This window comes from Neophocaena asiaeorientalis, unplaced genomic scaffold (assembly GCF_003031525.2).
Source record: "Neophocaena asiaeorientalis asiaeorientalis breed wild unplaced genomic scaffold, Neophocaena_asiaeorientalis_V1.1 scaffold671, whole genome shotgun sequence".
Lineage (NCBI taxonomy): Eukaryota > Metazoa > Chordata > Mammalia > Artiodactyla > Phocoenidae > Neophocaena > Neophocaena asiaeorientalis.
In genome coordinates, this window is record NW_020175533.1 from 1,421,807 (window position 1) to 1,436,763 (window position 14,957).

Below are 14,957 nucleotides of genomic sequence, written 5' to 3' on the forward strand. Positions count from 1 at the left end.
ATTCCCTTTTCCCCCAAAAAAGCTGTCCTGGTATAAAAATAATCCTTTCTTTTATTTTGCTAATAGCTCCTTTGCCCTATCCTTCTTCCTATAAAAACCTTCCATCTTTCAGTAAAACCCCTTCTAGTTCCTAGACTGGATGCTGCAATTCATGAATCACCTAATAAAGCTAGTTGGATCTTCAAATTTACTCAGCTGAATTTTGTTTTTTAACAAACATCTAACAATGGATTCTACTCGTGCGCTGAGGGGTAATAGACTAGTGAGAGTGCAACTTGGCTAGACCCTTCTGCAGAGCAATCTGGAATCTAATAAATCTATATATATGCACTTACCTTCTGAAATCTCATGTCTAGGAATTTACTCTGAAGAAACATCACCAACAATATGAAAATACATATGCACAAGGTAATTCATTACAGATTGTTGGTAATGGCAAGCTATTTGAGACAATCTGAATGTTGGATGGGTTTTCTGGCTTTTACGTACCGGGCACTGAAAGGGTGGCCAGTCTCCAAATACATCAGTTTCTATTCAGAAAATTAACATTAATACAATACTGTGGGCTTCCCTGGTGGCACAGTGGTTGAGAGTCCGCCTGCCGATGCAGGGGACTCGGGTTCGTGCCCCGGTCCGGGAGGATCCCACATGCCGCGGAGCGGCTGGGCCCGTGAGCCATGGCCGCTGAGCCTGCGCGTCTGGGGCAAAAAAATAATAATAAAAAAAATACAATACTGTATCTAATCTACACACCTTACTCAAAATTTACCAATTGTTCCAAGTATGTCCTTTTTCTAATCCAATCTAGAGTAAGGTGGTACATTTAGTTGTCATGTCTCTTTAGCTTGCTTTAATTGGAATCAGCTCCTCAGTCTTTGTTTCCGTGACCTTGATATTTTTGAAAAGTACTGGCCAATTATTTTGTAGAATGTCTCTCAATTTAGGTTTGTCTGATGTTTCTCTACAGTTAAATTTACATTAGACATTTTTGATAAAAATATTCCAGGAGTAATGTTGTGTCTTTCTCAGTATGTCACATGAGGAGGCAGATAATGTTGATTTCTCATATTACTATGTTTCATTAATTTTGATCAGTGAAGGTTCTGGGCTTTCAGAAGAATCACAGTCATGGCAATAATGGCCTTAGAATCACACAGAAGAGATTCCAAAATATGTTTACAAATTTTTTCCAATTAAATTTTTTAAAATGTGTACTGACTTCAGATGACTCCCTGGAAGGGTTAAGTATGCTGTTACCACAGAGATACTCCCACATCTGAATTTTTTCACCTCAGGCCTTTAATTACATATTTCTAAGCAACTATGAATATATCCAAAGATTCTGTGAAAATCACAGGCTCCAGAGGAGATCAACACCTTTACAAGTAGGTTTTAAAGCATACTCTATGTAGGTTTCAGTCAGAGGCACACTCCAAAGTGACAAAATCTCCCACCATTGGATCTGCCAATCTGGGGTCACAGGGGATGACCCTGCCCCCACAGCTCCACATTCTCTGCTTGGGTTGCATATGCTTAAGACTCCAAGCAATTTCATCCTTCAAAATCTAGGTAGAGGTAGCTATACAGCTATAGCTATGCTGGCTGTAGTGCATGCTGTACTAGGGCCCACTAGTAGGAATCACACCTGCCGTTGCTGCCGAAGTACACGGAGTAGAGCCCATGATGTGAGGTGGCACTGCACAGTGAGGCCCTTTCTTTGACTATGCTTCCCATCCCTTCACACGTTTCAAGTTTCAGAGCATGTGACAAACCAAAGAGGAAAGAAGCACTGAACTGGAAATGAGATTAATGCTGTAATTTAGGACAAATTTTTAAAACCTGAAAATAAAACTGTTAATCCTTGAAACTGCCTAAACAGCTATAGAATCTGGCTAAGATTCCATATAACAGTGAGTTCAAAGAATAGTGGTTGAGAAAATAATTAAGCTATTCCTTGATAATATGCTGAGTCCAGCCCATTCAATGAATTGGTTACACACACACACACACACACACACACACACACACACACTTCAAGAAGTCCTCTTCTCATAAACTGTTTTTGAGGGACTAGTATTACAAAGAATATTCAAGAAGAGTATATTTTAAAGTTTTCTTGCCTGAAGAAAATCTAAGATGAGTCCTGGATATATACTGAGAACTAAAATCCATCAAAGCAGAAACATTGGTAACTTAACTTTACTCAAACTTTCTAGGAGAGAGTTATGATACATTTAGAAGTGTCTTTAAAGTCATAAAATATATTTTAAACATACAAAAAAAGAAAAAAGTAATCCTCAAAGGGGAAAAGGAGCCACATTTTCTTCCACTTATACCAAATATGGCATGATATTATCTAAGGGAAAAGTATTTTAATATATTATCTATTATTTACAAATTGACCTGTTTTCATTTAATAACATATGTAGACAAGGGGATTTTTCTTACCTTTTAAAAGGCACAGCATTTTTCAGAACACTTTCCACGTCAGCAACATCTGCTCTGGCAAGATCGGCCACAGTAAGAAAGCCAGAAGCATAGAGGAATCTGGCTCTCTGTGCATTAAGTAAGGATACCCGGATCAGGTCACACAGCTCCCTCTGGATGCCAAATGTAAGACGCTTCTGAAACTGGGACAGTAGTAGTTCCATGTTGTGCCAGCCCAGGCGGTTAGAAAACACTGTAATCATCCCTAGAATATTCATATAATATTTATTGAATTAAAAATTCTTTCTAGACCAATTCTCCGTTTCTTGAGATGTATTTTTGTTTCACTGTTGTTGTTGTTTTTTCTGCAGAATTATAAAGTTTAACAGGCCCAAGGTATAAAATAATAGGAGAGTAGACATCTTTAAGGGCCTAGCTAATTGGCTAGACACACTAAATATCATCTCATTTTTTCTTAATCATGAACTTGCATTTGAAAAAATTGAGGCAGAGCACATAAACACAAAACAAACAAAAAGCCCTCACTAGTTCCCCTCTCTCTCTCTCTCTCTCTCTCTCTCTCAATTTTTTCCTTACTTTCTTTAAGGAAGAAAGAACTCTTAAAACAGGTAAAGAACTCTTTTCACCTAGAGGAAAACAAGAGAGCTAATTTAAACTGTCAAGTGCTGAGAGGATTATTTACAAAGAGTGAAAGTCCCATTGATAATTTCATAAAAAAAAAAAAAAGGTTGCCCAGCTTGATAGCTATACCCTCTTGAAATAAAGAGGCCAGAGTAGCCAAGTGTCAAGTCATTAAGAAAATCACTTCCCTACAAGAACATTAACCCTAGAGGTAATCTGAGATCTTTGATGCCAGTGAGTTGAAGGGTAAGTCTCTCCCTTCTTACTACCCTCTCCTGGCATCTTTCCCTCGGTAATCTCTCGTGCACACAATTTCACAATGAAACTTCTTACACGTGTAAACACACTCTCCAGCAGCCCAGGATTTCCCTCCTAAGGGCTTAAGGATTTCTTGGTAAAACCAGACCTAGAACTTCCCTTGTTTGCCTAGCTTAGAAGATAAGAGCTTAATTTTATTAAGAAAGACCAGTATTTCCTTAGAGAACAGATATTTAAAACAATGAGACAGAAGTCTAGAAATCCCTCTCCACTTGCCATCTTCCACAGTAACAAGTATTAATCAATAACTTGATGAGAAAATGAAGACCAGTGAGAACTGTGTCTGTTTCTTCTTACAATACGCTCCCCCCGCCAAAAAAAAAGACAGAAAAACAGAAAGAAGAGCGATGGTCAGCAGGTTGCTAGGGAATGGAAGGGGACCAAGATCCAGACACTCAGCCAGCTGCCAGTCTTCTGTAGCAGGGTAACTGAGCCCCCAGGAGTCATAGTTTTGGGTGTTCTGATGATGACAGGAACTACACAAAATTATAGCTTAACATGATCCCCTCACTTTTAGAGAAACCTACAGTAAAATGGAATTTGAAAAAAAGTAATCTTAACTTGACCTCAAACCACAGAGTCTTAAATAAATGTGGGAACACTTGTTTAACTGACCTGCATAAACAGCAGCTGACTGTTGTAACGATTGAATCTGTCCGCGACTGCATCCATATTTCTGATTAATTTCCTTTAAGGGAACTTCACTGATTAAATCTAATAGCACAAGACTGGTAAAAAACCTGGAAAGTAAATTACCAAAAGTATGGTAAGAGGTCACTTATCTCTACTATGAAAGTACAATGTATGTTGAGAAACAAGAAAGAACCAAAAAAGGTAAGAGGGTGAGAAAGGGATAAGATTCCTAATAGGATATAGGATTAGTGGACAAAGAGCTCAATGTTTGTAAATTCTAACATATGTTAGTACTATAGCAAAAAACTAATATCTGTATAACAAAAAGATTTTGTTCATATTTCAATAATGCTAACTAATTTTAAGAAATGAGACTTGGTTCAAGAAATATGATGGCACAAAAATTTTAAAGAACACTTGATACACAATTATATCACCTAATCATATTTCAATCAAAATTTGGTTATAAAGAAGTTTTGATGTGAAAGGCAACTGTGCCACAAATAAGCCAAGTATATAATCCTCACAAAATTTACACTTGACTATGATGTAAATAATATGAGACTAATGCTTTAAGAAAAATAATTTTATTATATTTCAAAGAAGCTAAAGCCTGTACAATTTCCCCACCTGAATCTTTTAATTGGCTCTTCCCTACTGGTAACAAATCAATTCAAAGGATGATACAAACCATATCCTCAAATGGAGCCACACTAAGTTGGCAATTCTGATCATATCTTCTTTAAGGGAAGAAAGTAATTAAGTGTTCTACTTTAAAAAGTCTTGATATATAGTAGTTTCTTATAAGCTACAAAGAAACTAAAATATCAATACATTCAGTAAATACAAGAAGTTGAAAATTTTTACTATATTCAGCCAAAACTTTTATTTTAATGACAGTGAAAGTGATTACAATAAACTGGACATCTACTGTATATCCAATACTGTGTTAAAAACTGGATAGTCCAGGTTCCTTGATATTTACCTTTTATGGATGGCCATTTGTCGGTGCTGTTTCTCAGTTCTGGCTACTACTTTTCCTTTCACACAGCGAGCCAAGAACCCTTCTTCAACTCCCACTAGCTCTGCCACCCGTTTCATAGAAGCTGGCAACTTCTCCCATAAACAGAAAAATCGATACCAATCAATAGTAGTCCAATCCTCAAACACAGGTGTAACCTAAAGGGAAGAAGCATCATTCATTACCTAAAACTATTGCATTACAAAAGGGACAAAATTGTAAACATAAATTTCATGTTAAAAACAAAGGCTTCATGGGCTTCCCTGGTGGCGCAGTGGTTGAGAGTCCGCCTGCCAATGCAGGGTACACAGGTTCGTGCCCTGGTCTGGGAAGATCCCACATGCCACGGAGCGGCTGCACCCATGAGCCATGGCCGCTGAGCCTGCGCGTCCGGAGCCTGTGCTCCGCAACAGGAGAGGCCACAACAGTGAGAGGCCTGCATACCAAAAAAACAAACAAAGTTTTCAGTATTTGGAAAAATTTCTAAATGTGATAATGCCTCACTTATATGGAAACTTCATTTAATCACAAACAACTCACTGACAAGAGAAAAGAAGAGACCACTAAGCACACAAGCTGGATTTTACAGAATCCAAGGACTTTAACCATAGACACTTTTCATCTCGGTATTCTGATGTTAAATACAATCTTAAGTATTTTGTATGACTTCTGAGAAAATACAGGGAGGGGAAAGAGGAATCAATATTCACAATTGCTATAATATATTTATTATCTGAAGTGTCCAGGATTCAACAACAACAAAAAAAACAATGAGACATTCAAAGAAACAGAAACATGTGTCCCAAACACAGGGGAAAAAGCAGGCAAAAGAAACACCTTTGAGGGGTTCCAGATGTCAGAAATATCTGCAAAGACTTCAAAGAGACATTATAAGTATGGTCAAAGAACAGCAACAACAACAAAAAACACACTTAATAATGTAAAGGAAAGTATGATGACAATGTCTCACCAAGTAGGGAATATGAATAAAGAGAAATGATAAAAAAAAAAGAGCCAAATGGAAATTCTAGAGTTAAAAAATACAACTGAAATGAACTATTAACTATAGAGCTCAACAGTAGATGCAAGCTGGCAGAATAAAGAATCAGCAAACATGAAGATAGATCCATCAAGATTATGTAATCTGAGAGGTGAGAAAAAAGGAAAAAAAAATGAACAGAGCCTCAGAGAAATGTGGGAAGCATTAAAGTGTACCAACATATGCATAATGAGAGTGCCAGAAGAAGACAGAAAGGAAGAGAAAGAACATTTGAAGAAATTATGGCTAAAACCTTTCCAAATTTAACGGAAAACTTTACATATGCCAGAGACTAAAAGTGAACTCCAACTAGGAAAGCTCAAAAAGATCCACACCCTGATGCATCAGAGTCAAAATGTAAAATACCAAGAGAAAATCATGAAAGCAGCAAAAGAAAAACAATGAATCATATACAAGGGAAACCAAAAAAAATTAAGAGCCGACTTCTCATCAAAAACAATGGAGGACAGGGCTTCCCTGGTGGCGCAGTGGTTGAGAGTCCACCTGCCGATGCAGGGGACATGGGTTCGTGCCCCGGTCCGGGAGGATCCCACATGCCACAAAGCGGCTGGGCCCGTGAGCCATGGCCGCTGAGCCTGCGCGTCCGGAGCCTGTGCTCCGCAACGGGAGAGGCCACAACAGTGAGAGGCCCGCATACCACAAAAAAAGAAAAAAAACAATGGAGGACAGAATGCTGTGAAACATGTTCAAACTGCTGAAAGAAAAGAAAAGTCAACAAAGAATCTTATATAAAGGAAAACTAACTTTATAAAATAAAGGCATAACAAAGACATTCCCAGATAAACAGAAAATTTGTTGCTAGCAGATCTGCCTACAAGAACTACTAAAGAAAACGCTCTTCTGGTTGAAAGAGAGTGACCCAAAACAGTATATTAATTCCACACAGAAAAACAAGGAGTGCCAACAAAGGTAATTGCATGGGTACTTGTAAAGATAGTATTATTGCATATTTCCCCTCTTTTCTTCTCTTGACTGACTTTAAAAAGCAACTGTACAAAACAATATGTATAAAACATATAAAAATGCAAAATGTTTGACAATAACAGCCCAAAGGAGGCAGATGGGAGCAAAGCTATATTGAAGTAGGAAATAACAAGAGAGAGTAACTAAATCCATAGAAACAAATAAAGGGAAGCACAAATCTTAAATAAAAATGTAAATATAACAAATTTTATACGTATACATTTGTTCTCCTTTCTACTTTCAGCTTCTTTAAAGACATAAAATTGTATAAAATAACAATTATAACAATGTATTGTTGGTTTGTAACACATGTAGATTAGATGTAACATGTATAACACTAATAGCACCAAAAAGAAAAAAAAAAAGGACTAGGAATACAGCTATACAAGAATAATGTTTCTATATCTCAATGGGATTAAGTAAGTATAAATTTTAAGCTGTATATGCTAACCCCTTAAGTAATTACTGGGAAAATAACTTCAAAAAATATAGAGAAAAAGAAATTTAAATGTTATACTAGAAAGTTTTGCTTAATTCAAAAGAAATCAGTAAAAGTACAAGAGAACAAAAGAAGATGTGAGATATATAGAAAATAGACAAAATGTGGAAGATGTAAATCCAACTACATCAATAGTAACATGAAATGCAAATGGACTAAATAATCTATCAGAGACAGAGATTGACAGATTGGATAAGAAGAAAACCAGAATCCAACTATATGCTGTCTATAAGAGACACATTACAGATTCAAAAATACAAACAGGTCAAAAGTAAAAGGAAGTGAAAATATGCAAACCACAACTATAACAAAGCCAGAGTAACTAGACTAATATCAGATAAAATAGACTTCTAAAAAACAGTTCACAGAAAAGGACTATTTTATAATGACAACAGGACCCATCCAACAAACAAACATAACAACTGTAAATACATACAGGGTTCTGAAACACATGAACAAAACTTGACAGAAATGAAGAAACAGACAATTCAAAAATAAGAGTTGAAGATTTAAATACCCTCACTTTCAACAGTGGAAAGAAGAACTAAGAAGATCAACAGGAAATAGAAGGTGAAAATGATACAGTAAATCAACTAGACCTAACAGACATCTGTAGAACTTCAACCAGCAACAGCAGAATGCACATTCTTCTTGAGGCCACATAGAACATTCTCCAGGACAGACCATCTACCAGGCAATAAAACAAGTCTCAATAAATGTAAAAGGATTGAAATCATGTGAAATATGTGTTCTAACAATGGAATGAAATTAAAACTAAATTTTAAAAAATTTTGGAAATTCACAATGTGGAAATTAAACAAGATGCTACTAAATAACAATGGGTCAGAGAAGAAATCACAATTGAAATTAAAAACTACCTTGAAACAGATGAAGATAAAAAATGAAAACATAAAATACCAAAATTTATGGGATACAGTGAAAGTAGTGCTTTGAAAGAAATTTATAGTTATAAATGCCTATACTAAAAGAGAATAAAGATCTAAAATCAATATCCTAATCTTTCACCTTAAGACACTGCAAATTGAAGGGCAAAGGAAAGCCAAAGCAAGAAGGAAAAAAAAAAAACTATAAAGAGCAGAAATTAAGGAAACAGAGAGTAAAAAATAATAGAGAAAATCAACCTACCCAAAATAGGTTCTGTTAAAAGGTAAACTGAAACACATTAAAATTTTCAAGAGTTTATTTGAGCATGCACCAATTAGAATTGGGCAGTGCCAAACCAAAGGCAGTTAGGAGTCCTCTAATGACAGGAGCTAGGGGCAAAGTTTTTAAAGAGAAGATGCTGAAGAAAAGCAAAGCAATTATAGGACTGGTTATCACTTCAGCAGTTGCCTTATTTGGGAGAACCTAGTTGGCTTTTTGTGATTGGTTGTTCTCAAGTTTCACTTTCTTGGATTCAAGTGCATTGACTAAGGCTTAAGTTCTTGTTTGCTTACGTAAGCTGCTAAGACAGGCTTCCTTATTTAAGTACTGTTAACAGTTCTTTGAAACAATACTGAAACCTTTAGCTAGACTGATCAAGAAAAAGAGAGAATACTAAAATTACTAAAATCAGGAATGGAAGAGGGGACACTACTACTGCCTTATAGAAATAAAAAGAATCATAAAAAAATACTATGAACAATTGAATACCAATAAATTGGATAACCTAGATAAAATGGACAAATTCCTGGAAACATACCAACTACCAAAACTGATTCAAGAAAAAATAGAAAATCTAAATAGACCTAAAACAAGAATAGAGACTGAATTAGTAATCAAAAAATGTACTCCAAAGAAATGTCTAAGCCCAAATGGCTTGACTGGTAAAATCTATTACCAAATGTTTAAATAATTAACAGCAATCCTTCACAATTTCTTCCAAAAAGAGAGAGGAACACTTCCTAATTCATTCACTACCTCAAAACCACACAAAATCATCATGAGAATAAAGAACTACAGACCAATGTGTCTTAAGAATGTAGATGCAACAATCCTCAACAAAATACCAGCAAACCAAATCTAGCAACATGTAAATAGTACTATACAACATGATCAAGTGAGACTTACCCAGAAAATTCAAGATTAATATCATATCTGAAAATCAAATAATGTAATATCAATAGAATAATGGACAAAAATCCCATGATGATCTCAATAGATGCAGAAAAAGCACGTCACAAAATCTAACACCTTTTTGTGATTAAAAAAATTCAACAATCTAGGAATAGAAGGTAAATTCCTCAAACTGATAAAGGCTATGTGCAAAAAATCCACAGCTAACATCATACTTGATGGTGAAAGCCTGAACACTTTCCCTCTAAGATCAGGAACAAGACAAAGATGTCTGCTCTCACTATCTCTATTGGTATTTAACTGGAGATTCTAGACAGGTCAAGAAAAAGAAATAAAATTCATCTATGGTGGAAAGGAAGAAGCAAAACTACCTCTATTTGCAAATGATATGAACTTGTATATAGAAAATCCTAAGGAATCCACCAAAATACTATTAAAATTAATGAACAAGTTTAATAGGCTGCAGCATACAAGATCAAAATATTAAAAAATTGTTCATACATTTCAATAAACAATCTGAAAAGAAAATTAATAAAGGAATTCCATTTACAATAGCATTAAAAACAATAAAATGTTTAAGAATAAGTTTAACAAAAGACATAAAACTTGTACTCTGAAAACTATAAAAACTGTTGAAAGAAATTAAAGACCTACACAAATGTGAAGACAGCCAAGTACACTAACTGGAAGACTTAACATTGTTAATTGTCATCAAAATTAAAAATCTTTGTGCTTCAAAAGACATAATCAAAAACTTGAAAAGACATCCCACAGAATACAAGAAAATATTTCCATATCATATATCTCATAAGAGACTTGTATCCAGAATATATAAAGAACTCTTACAACTCAACAATAAAGTGATAAATAACCCAATTTAAAAATGGGCAAAGGATCTGAGTAGATATTTTTCTAAGGAAGATATTCATGTGGTCAAGAAACAGATGGAAAGGTGTTCAACGTCACTACCCATTAGGGAAAGACAAATTCAAACTATAATGAGATAGCACTTCAAGCCCATAAGGATATACTTAAAAAGACAGATAAAAACAAGCATTGGAGAGATGTGGAGAAATGTGAACCCTTGTACATTGCTTATGGTAATGTAAAAATATGCAGCTGCTTTTTAGGACTTTGGAAGCTCCTCAAAATGTTAAAATTAGAGTTACCATATGATCCAGCAGTTCTACTTCTAGAGATACACCTAAGAGAATCCAAAACATATGTCCACAAAAACTTGAATATGAATGTTAACAGCAGCATTACTCATAATAGTCAAAAAGTAAAAACATATCAAATGTCCATCATTTTGATGAATGGATAAAGATGTAGTACATCTCTACAATGAAATATTATTCTGCAATATAAAGGACTTAAGAACTGATACATGATAAAACATGGATGAACCTTGAAAACATTATACTAAGTGAAAGAAATCAGCCATAAAAGACCACATATTATATAATTCCATTTATATGAATAAGAATAGAATAGAAAGTCTATAGAAAAACAGAAATCACACTGGTGGTTGCTCAGGGGTAGGGGAGGATGAGGAGGTTGAAGGAAAATGGGGAGTGACTGCTAATAGGTACAGGGTTTCTTTCTGAGGTGATGAAAATGTTCTGAAATTAGATGTTGATGACTGCACAACTCTGTGAACATACTAAAAATCATTTACTTGTACACTTTAAATTATATACTATGTGAATTGTATTGCAACAAAGCTATTAAAAAAAAACTCAAATTCCCTATGAGAAAATTTTCAGAACACTCTTGAAAGCCCCAAACTAGACTCAAAGAAATAGAAAAACATCTCTTTTCATGAATAAGATCAATCAAATTAAAAGGGATGTCAGTCAGTTCTCCTCCATGTTAATGTATAAATTTAACAATACCAATGAAAATACCAAGTTAATTCTAAGCAATATATGAAAAGGGAGGTAAGCAAGAATACCTATGAACACTAAAAAAGGAGAGCAATGAAACTAACCCAACTAGATAATACAATAAAAGCTTTTAATTAAAACAGAGGTAGTAGTGTACATATTGGTAAAATTGGTCTGTTGTCAGGTCAACAAATGAAATAGAAATATACCCAACAACAAATGGAAATTAGAAAAGCATCTAAACACAAATGCAAATTAGCACATAAAAATTGGAGAAAAAAGTTATATGAAAGCTGAAGAACATTTTTCAGTCACTGTGTGTAAACAAATCTTTTTAAAAAATAAAGATGTGACTACAGATAGCCATTATGAAAAAAGATAAAATTGAAGAACCATATATTAGAATAAACTCTAAATGAAATAGAGCGCAAAAGAGAGGGACTACAATCATATAATTACTTGAAGAAAATGTGAGAGAATTTATAATCTCAGAGCAAGAAAAGCATTTCTCACTGATTCTAAAGTTCAAAATTCAACTACAATTTTTAAAAATGCTACACAAAACACACAATAAACAAAGTCAAAAGCCAAATGAAAAACTAGAAGAAAAATATTTATACCACAAAGAACTACTCTCCCTAATATATGTAAAAGATTGTTAAAACTTAAGAAAAAGACCAAAAATACAATAGAAAAATGTGCAAAAGACATGGACAAGTCATAGAAAATAAAATACTACCTTAAACATATAGAAAAAATGTTCAAATTTATTCATAATAAAAAGTGTAAATTAAAAGTACACTCAAAAATATAAAAGCTTGACAATATAATTTTATTTATGAGGTTGTGGGAAAATAACCACTCTCATATAGCACTGGTAAAACTGGAAAATGATATAAACGCTATAGAGGGCAATGCAAAACCAAAATCACCTGTGTCTTTACACTTGACCCAGCAATCATACTTCTAGGATTCTTTCGCAAAGATACACCTCCATCAAAACTAAACTAAACAATAATATATGCCAAAGTTACTCACTGTAGCATCATTTGCCATACCAAAATATTGGGAACAACTCAAATATCCATCAGAGAACTGACTGAATAAACAATGGATTATCCACATACACAATGGGGTTACACAGATATAAAAAGAATAAAAATCCCATGAATTGACAAAGAGTGATTTCCAAGATATATTAGATATATTGTTAAAGGGGAAAAAGAGGTACAAAGTAATGTATATAGAATACTATCCTCTGAATAAGAAAGGTAAAGTGAGACCGTATCTAAGCACTTTCTAATATTTATTAGCACTTGCTAATATTTATACAATGAAAAAGAAAAGACATACACCAGAAACTAATGAAAACAATTATCTATGAAGGTAAGAGGAAACGGCATGCAGAGCATTGACATATAGCTGCCAGACCTCACTGGGTATTCCTTTTTATATAGTTCTGACTTTTGAATCACATAAATGTTTTAAATATTCAAAAAACAAAATAGTACATGCAAACTTAAATGTTTTATTTAAAAAAATAAATGTACATTAACTTGGCAATTTTTTGAGACAGGGTTAAGGTCTTTTGAGTGTGAGTCTATTGATTAGAATTTACCATGGCTTTCTTATGTAAACCATACCCACAATACATTGTCTCATAAATCCAGTTTCTCTTTTGGTCAAGTGAAGTTTGACATTAAAGAAAATTGCAAAATACTCTGTGAACAGTATCCTTCTAGTTGTTTTCCCATATAGATTATAACTTTTTTTCAGAGCTTTACAGAAGTCTCACTCACATGTTTTATCAGCAATTATTTTAGTAACTTGCATTAAATCTAATTTTCATAGAAGGAAACTGGCAGTCTGACTCTAGAGCCCATAATCATAACCAATGTAAAATAAATGAGACTTATTTTTAAGGCCATGCCAGATAACTGGTAAGACCAGCTTTGAGATTCTCCTTAGACACATTCTCAGGCACAGAACTTTGAACACATTATCACCCACGTAGTACACATGTTCACTGGAAGGGGGGGCGGAGGGAAGGCCCTGTCCAGAAATTTCTCCTCTGCTCGCCTCTATATAGTGTTCTTTTTGAAATACATTTCTTGATAAGCCTTCCTAATTCTTATAATTTCAAATTTACCCCCCACTCTCTTGCCTATCAAAACACATGCATTTGCTCCTTCCCCATTCCCAACTTTATTGAGGCATAATTGACAAATGAAATTGTATATATTTAAGGTGTACAATATAATGATTTGACATATGTATTCACTGTGAAATGACTACCACAATCAAGTTAATTAGCACAACTATCACCTCACATAGTTACCACTGCGTGCATGTGTGTGGTGAGATTCTCTCTGTAAGCAAATTCCAAGTATACAATACAGTATTATTAGCTAAAATCACTACGCTGTACATTAAATTCCCAGAACTTATTCATCTTACACAGGCATACATTGGGGATATTCTGGGTTCAGTTCAAAACATTACAATAGAGGGAAGAGGGGGAAGATGGCGGAAGAGTAAGACGCAGAGATCACCTTCCTCCCAACAGATACATCAGAAATACAACTACACGTGGAACAACTCCTACAGAACACCTACTGAACGCTGGCAGAAGACCTCAGACCTCCCAAAAGGCAAGAAACTCCCCACGTACCTGGGTAGGGCAAAAGAGAAAAGAATAAACAGAGACAAAAGAATAGGAACGGGACCTGCACCAGTGGGAGGGAGCTGTGAAGGAGGAAAGGTTTCCACACACTAGGAAGCCCCTTCAGGGGCAGAGACTGTGGGTGGTGGAGGGGGTAAGATTCGGAGCCACGGAGGAGAGCACAGCAAAAGGGGTGCAGAAGGCAAAGCGGAGAGATTCCCGCACAGAGGATCGGTGCCGACTGGCACTCACTAGCCCGAGAGGCTTGTCTGCTCACCCGCCAGGGCGGGCGGGGCTGGGAGCTGAGGCTAGGGCTTCAGCACTGGGAGAGGACTGGCGGCGTGAACACAGCCTGAAGGGGTTAGTGCACCACGGCTAGCTGGGAGGGAGTCCGGGGAAAAGTCTGGACCTGCCAAAGAGGCAAGAGACTTTTTCTTCCCTCTTTGCTTCCTGGTGTGTGAGGAGAGGGGATTAAGAGCGCTGCTTAAAAGGAGCACCAGAGATGGGCGCGAGCCGTGGCTAAAAGAATTATAGGAGTTCCAGAAGAAGAAGAGAAAAAGAAAGGAACTGAGAAAACATTTGAAGAGATTACATAGAAAACCTCCCTAGTATGGGAAAGGAAATAGTTAATCAACTATTTCCCATACAGGATAAATCCCATACAGGATAAATCCAAGGAGAAACACGCCAAGACACATTAATCAAACTATCAAAAATTAAATACAAAGAAAACATATTAAAAGCAGCAAGGGAAAAACAACAAATAACAC

General features: G+C 35.4%; 1 protein-coding gene across 1 annotated transcript in view; it reads right to left on the reverse strand.

Moving 5' to 3' along the window:
- POLQ (DNA polymerase theta) overlaps nt 1-14,957 on the reverse strand; it is a 105,693-nt gene that overhangs the window by 58,403 nt on the left and 32,333 nt on the right. The window contains exons 13-15 of the mRNA XM_024769350.1: nt 5,006-5,199; nt 4,003-4,127; nt 2,449-2,692 (exon numbers count right to left, since the gene is read on the reverse strand). Coding sequence (XP_024625118.1) covers nt 2,449-2,692; nt 4,003-4,127; nt 5,006-5,199 — 563 coding nt within the window. The remainder of the gene's footprint in view (nt 1-2,448; nt 2,693-4,002; nt 4,128-5,005; nt 5,200-14,957) is intronic.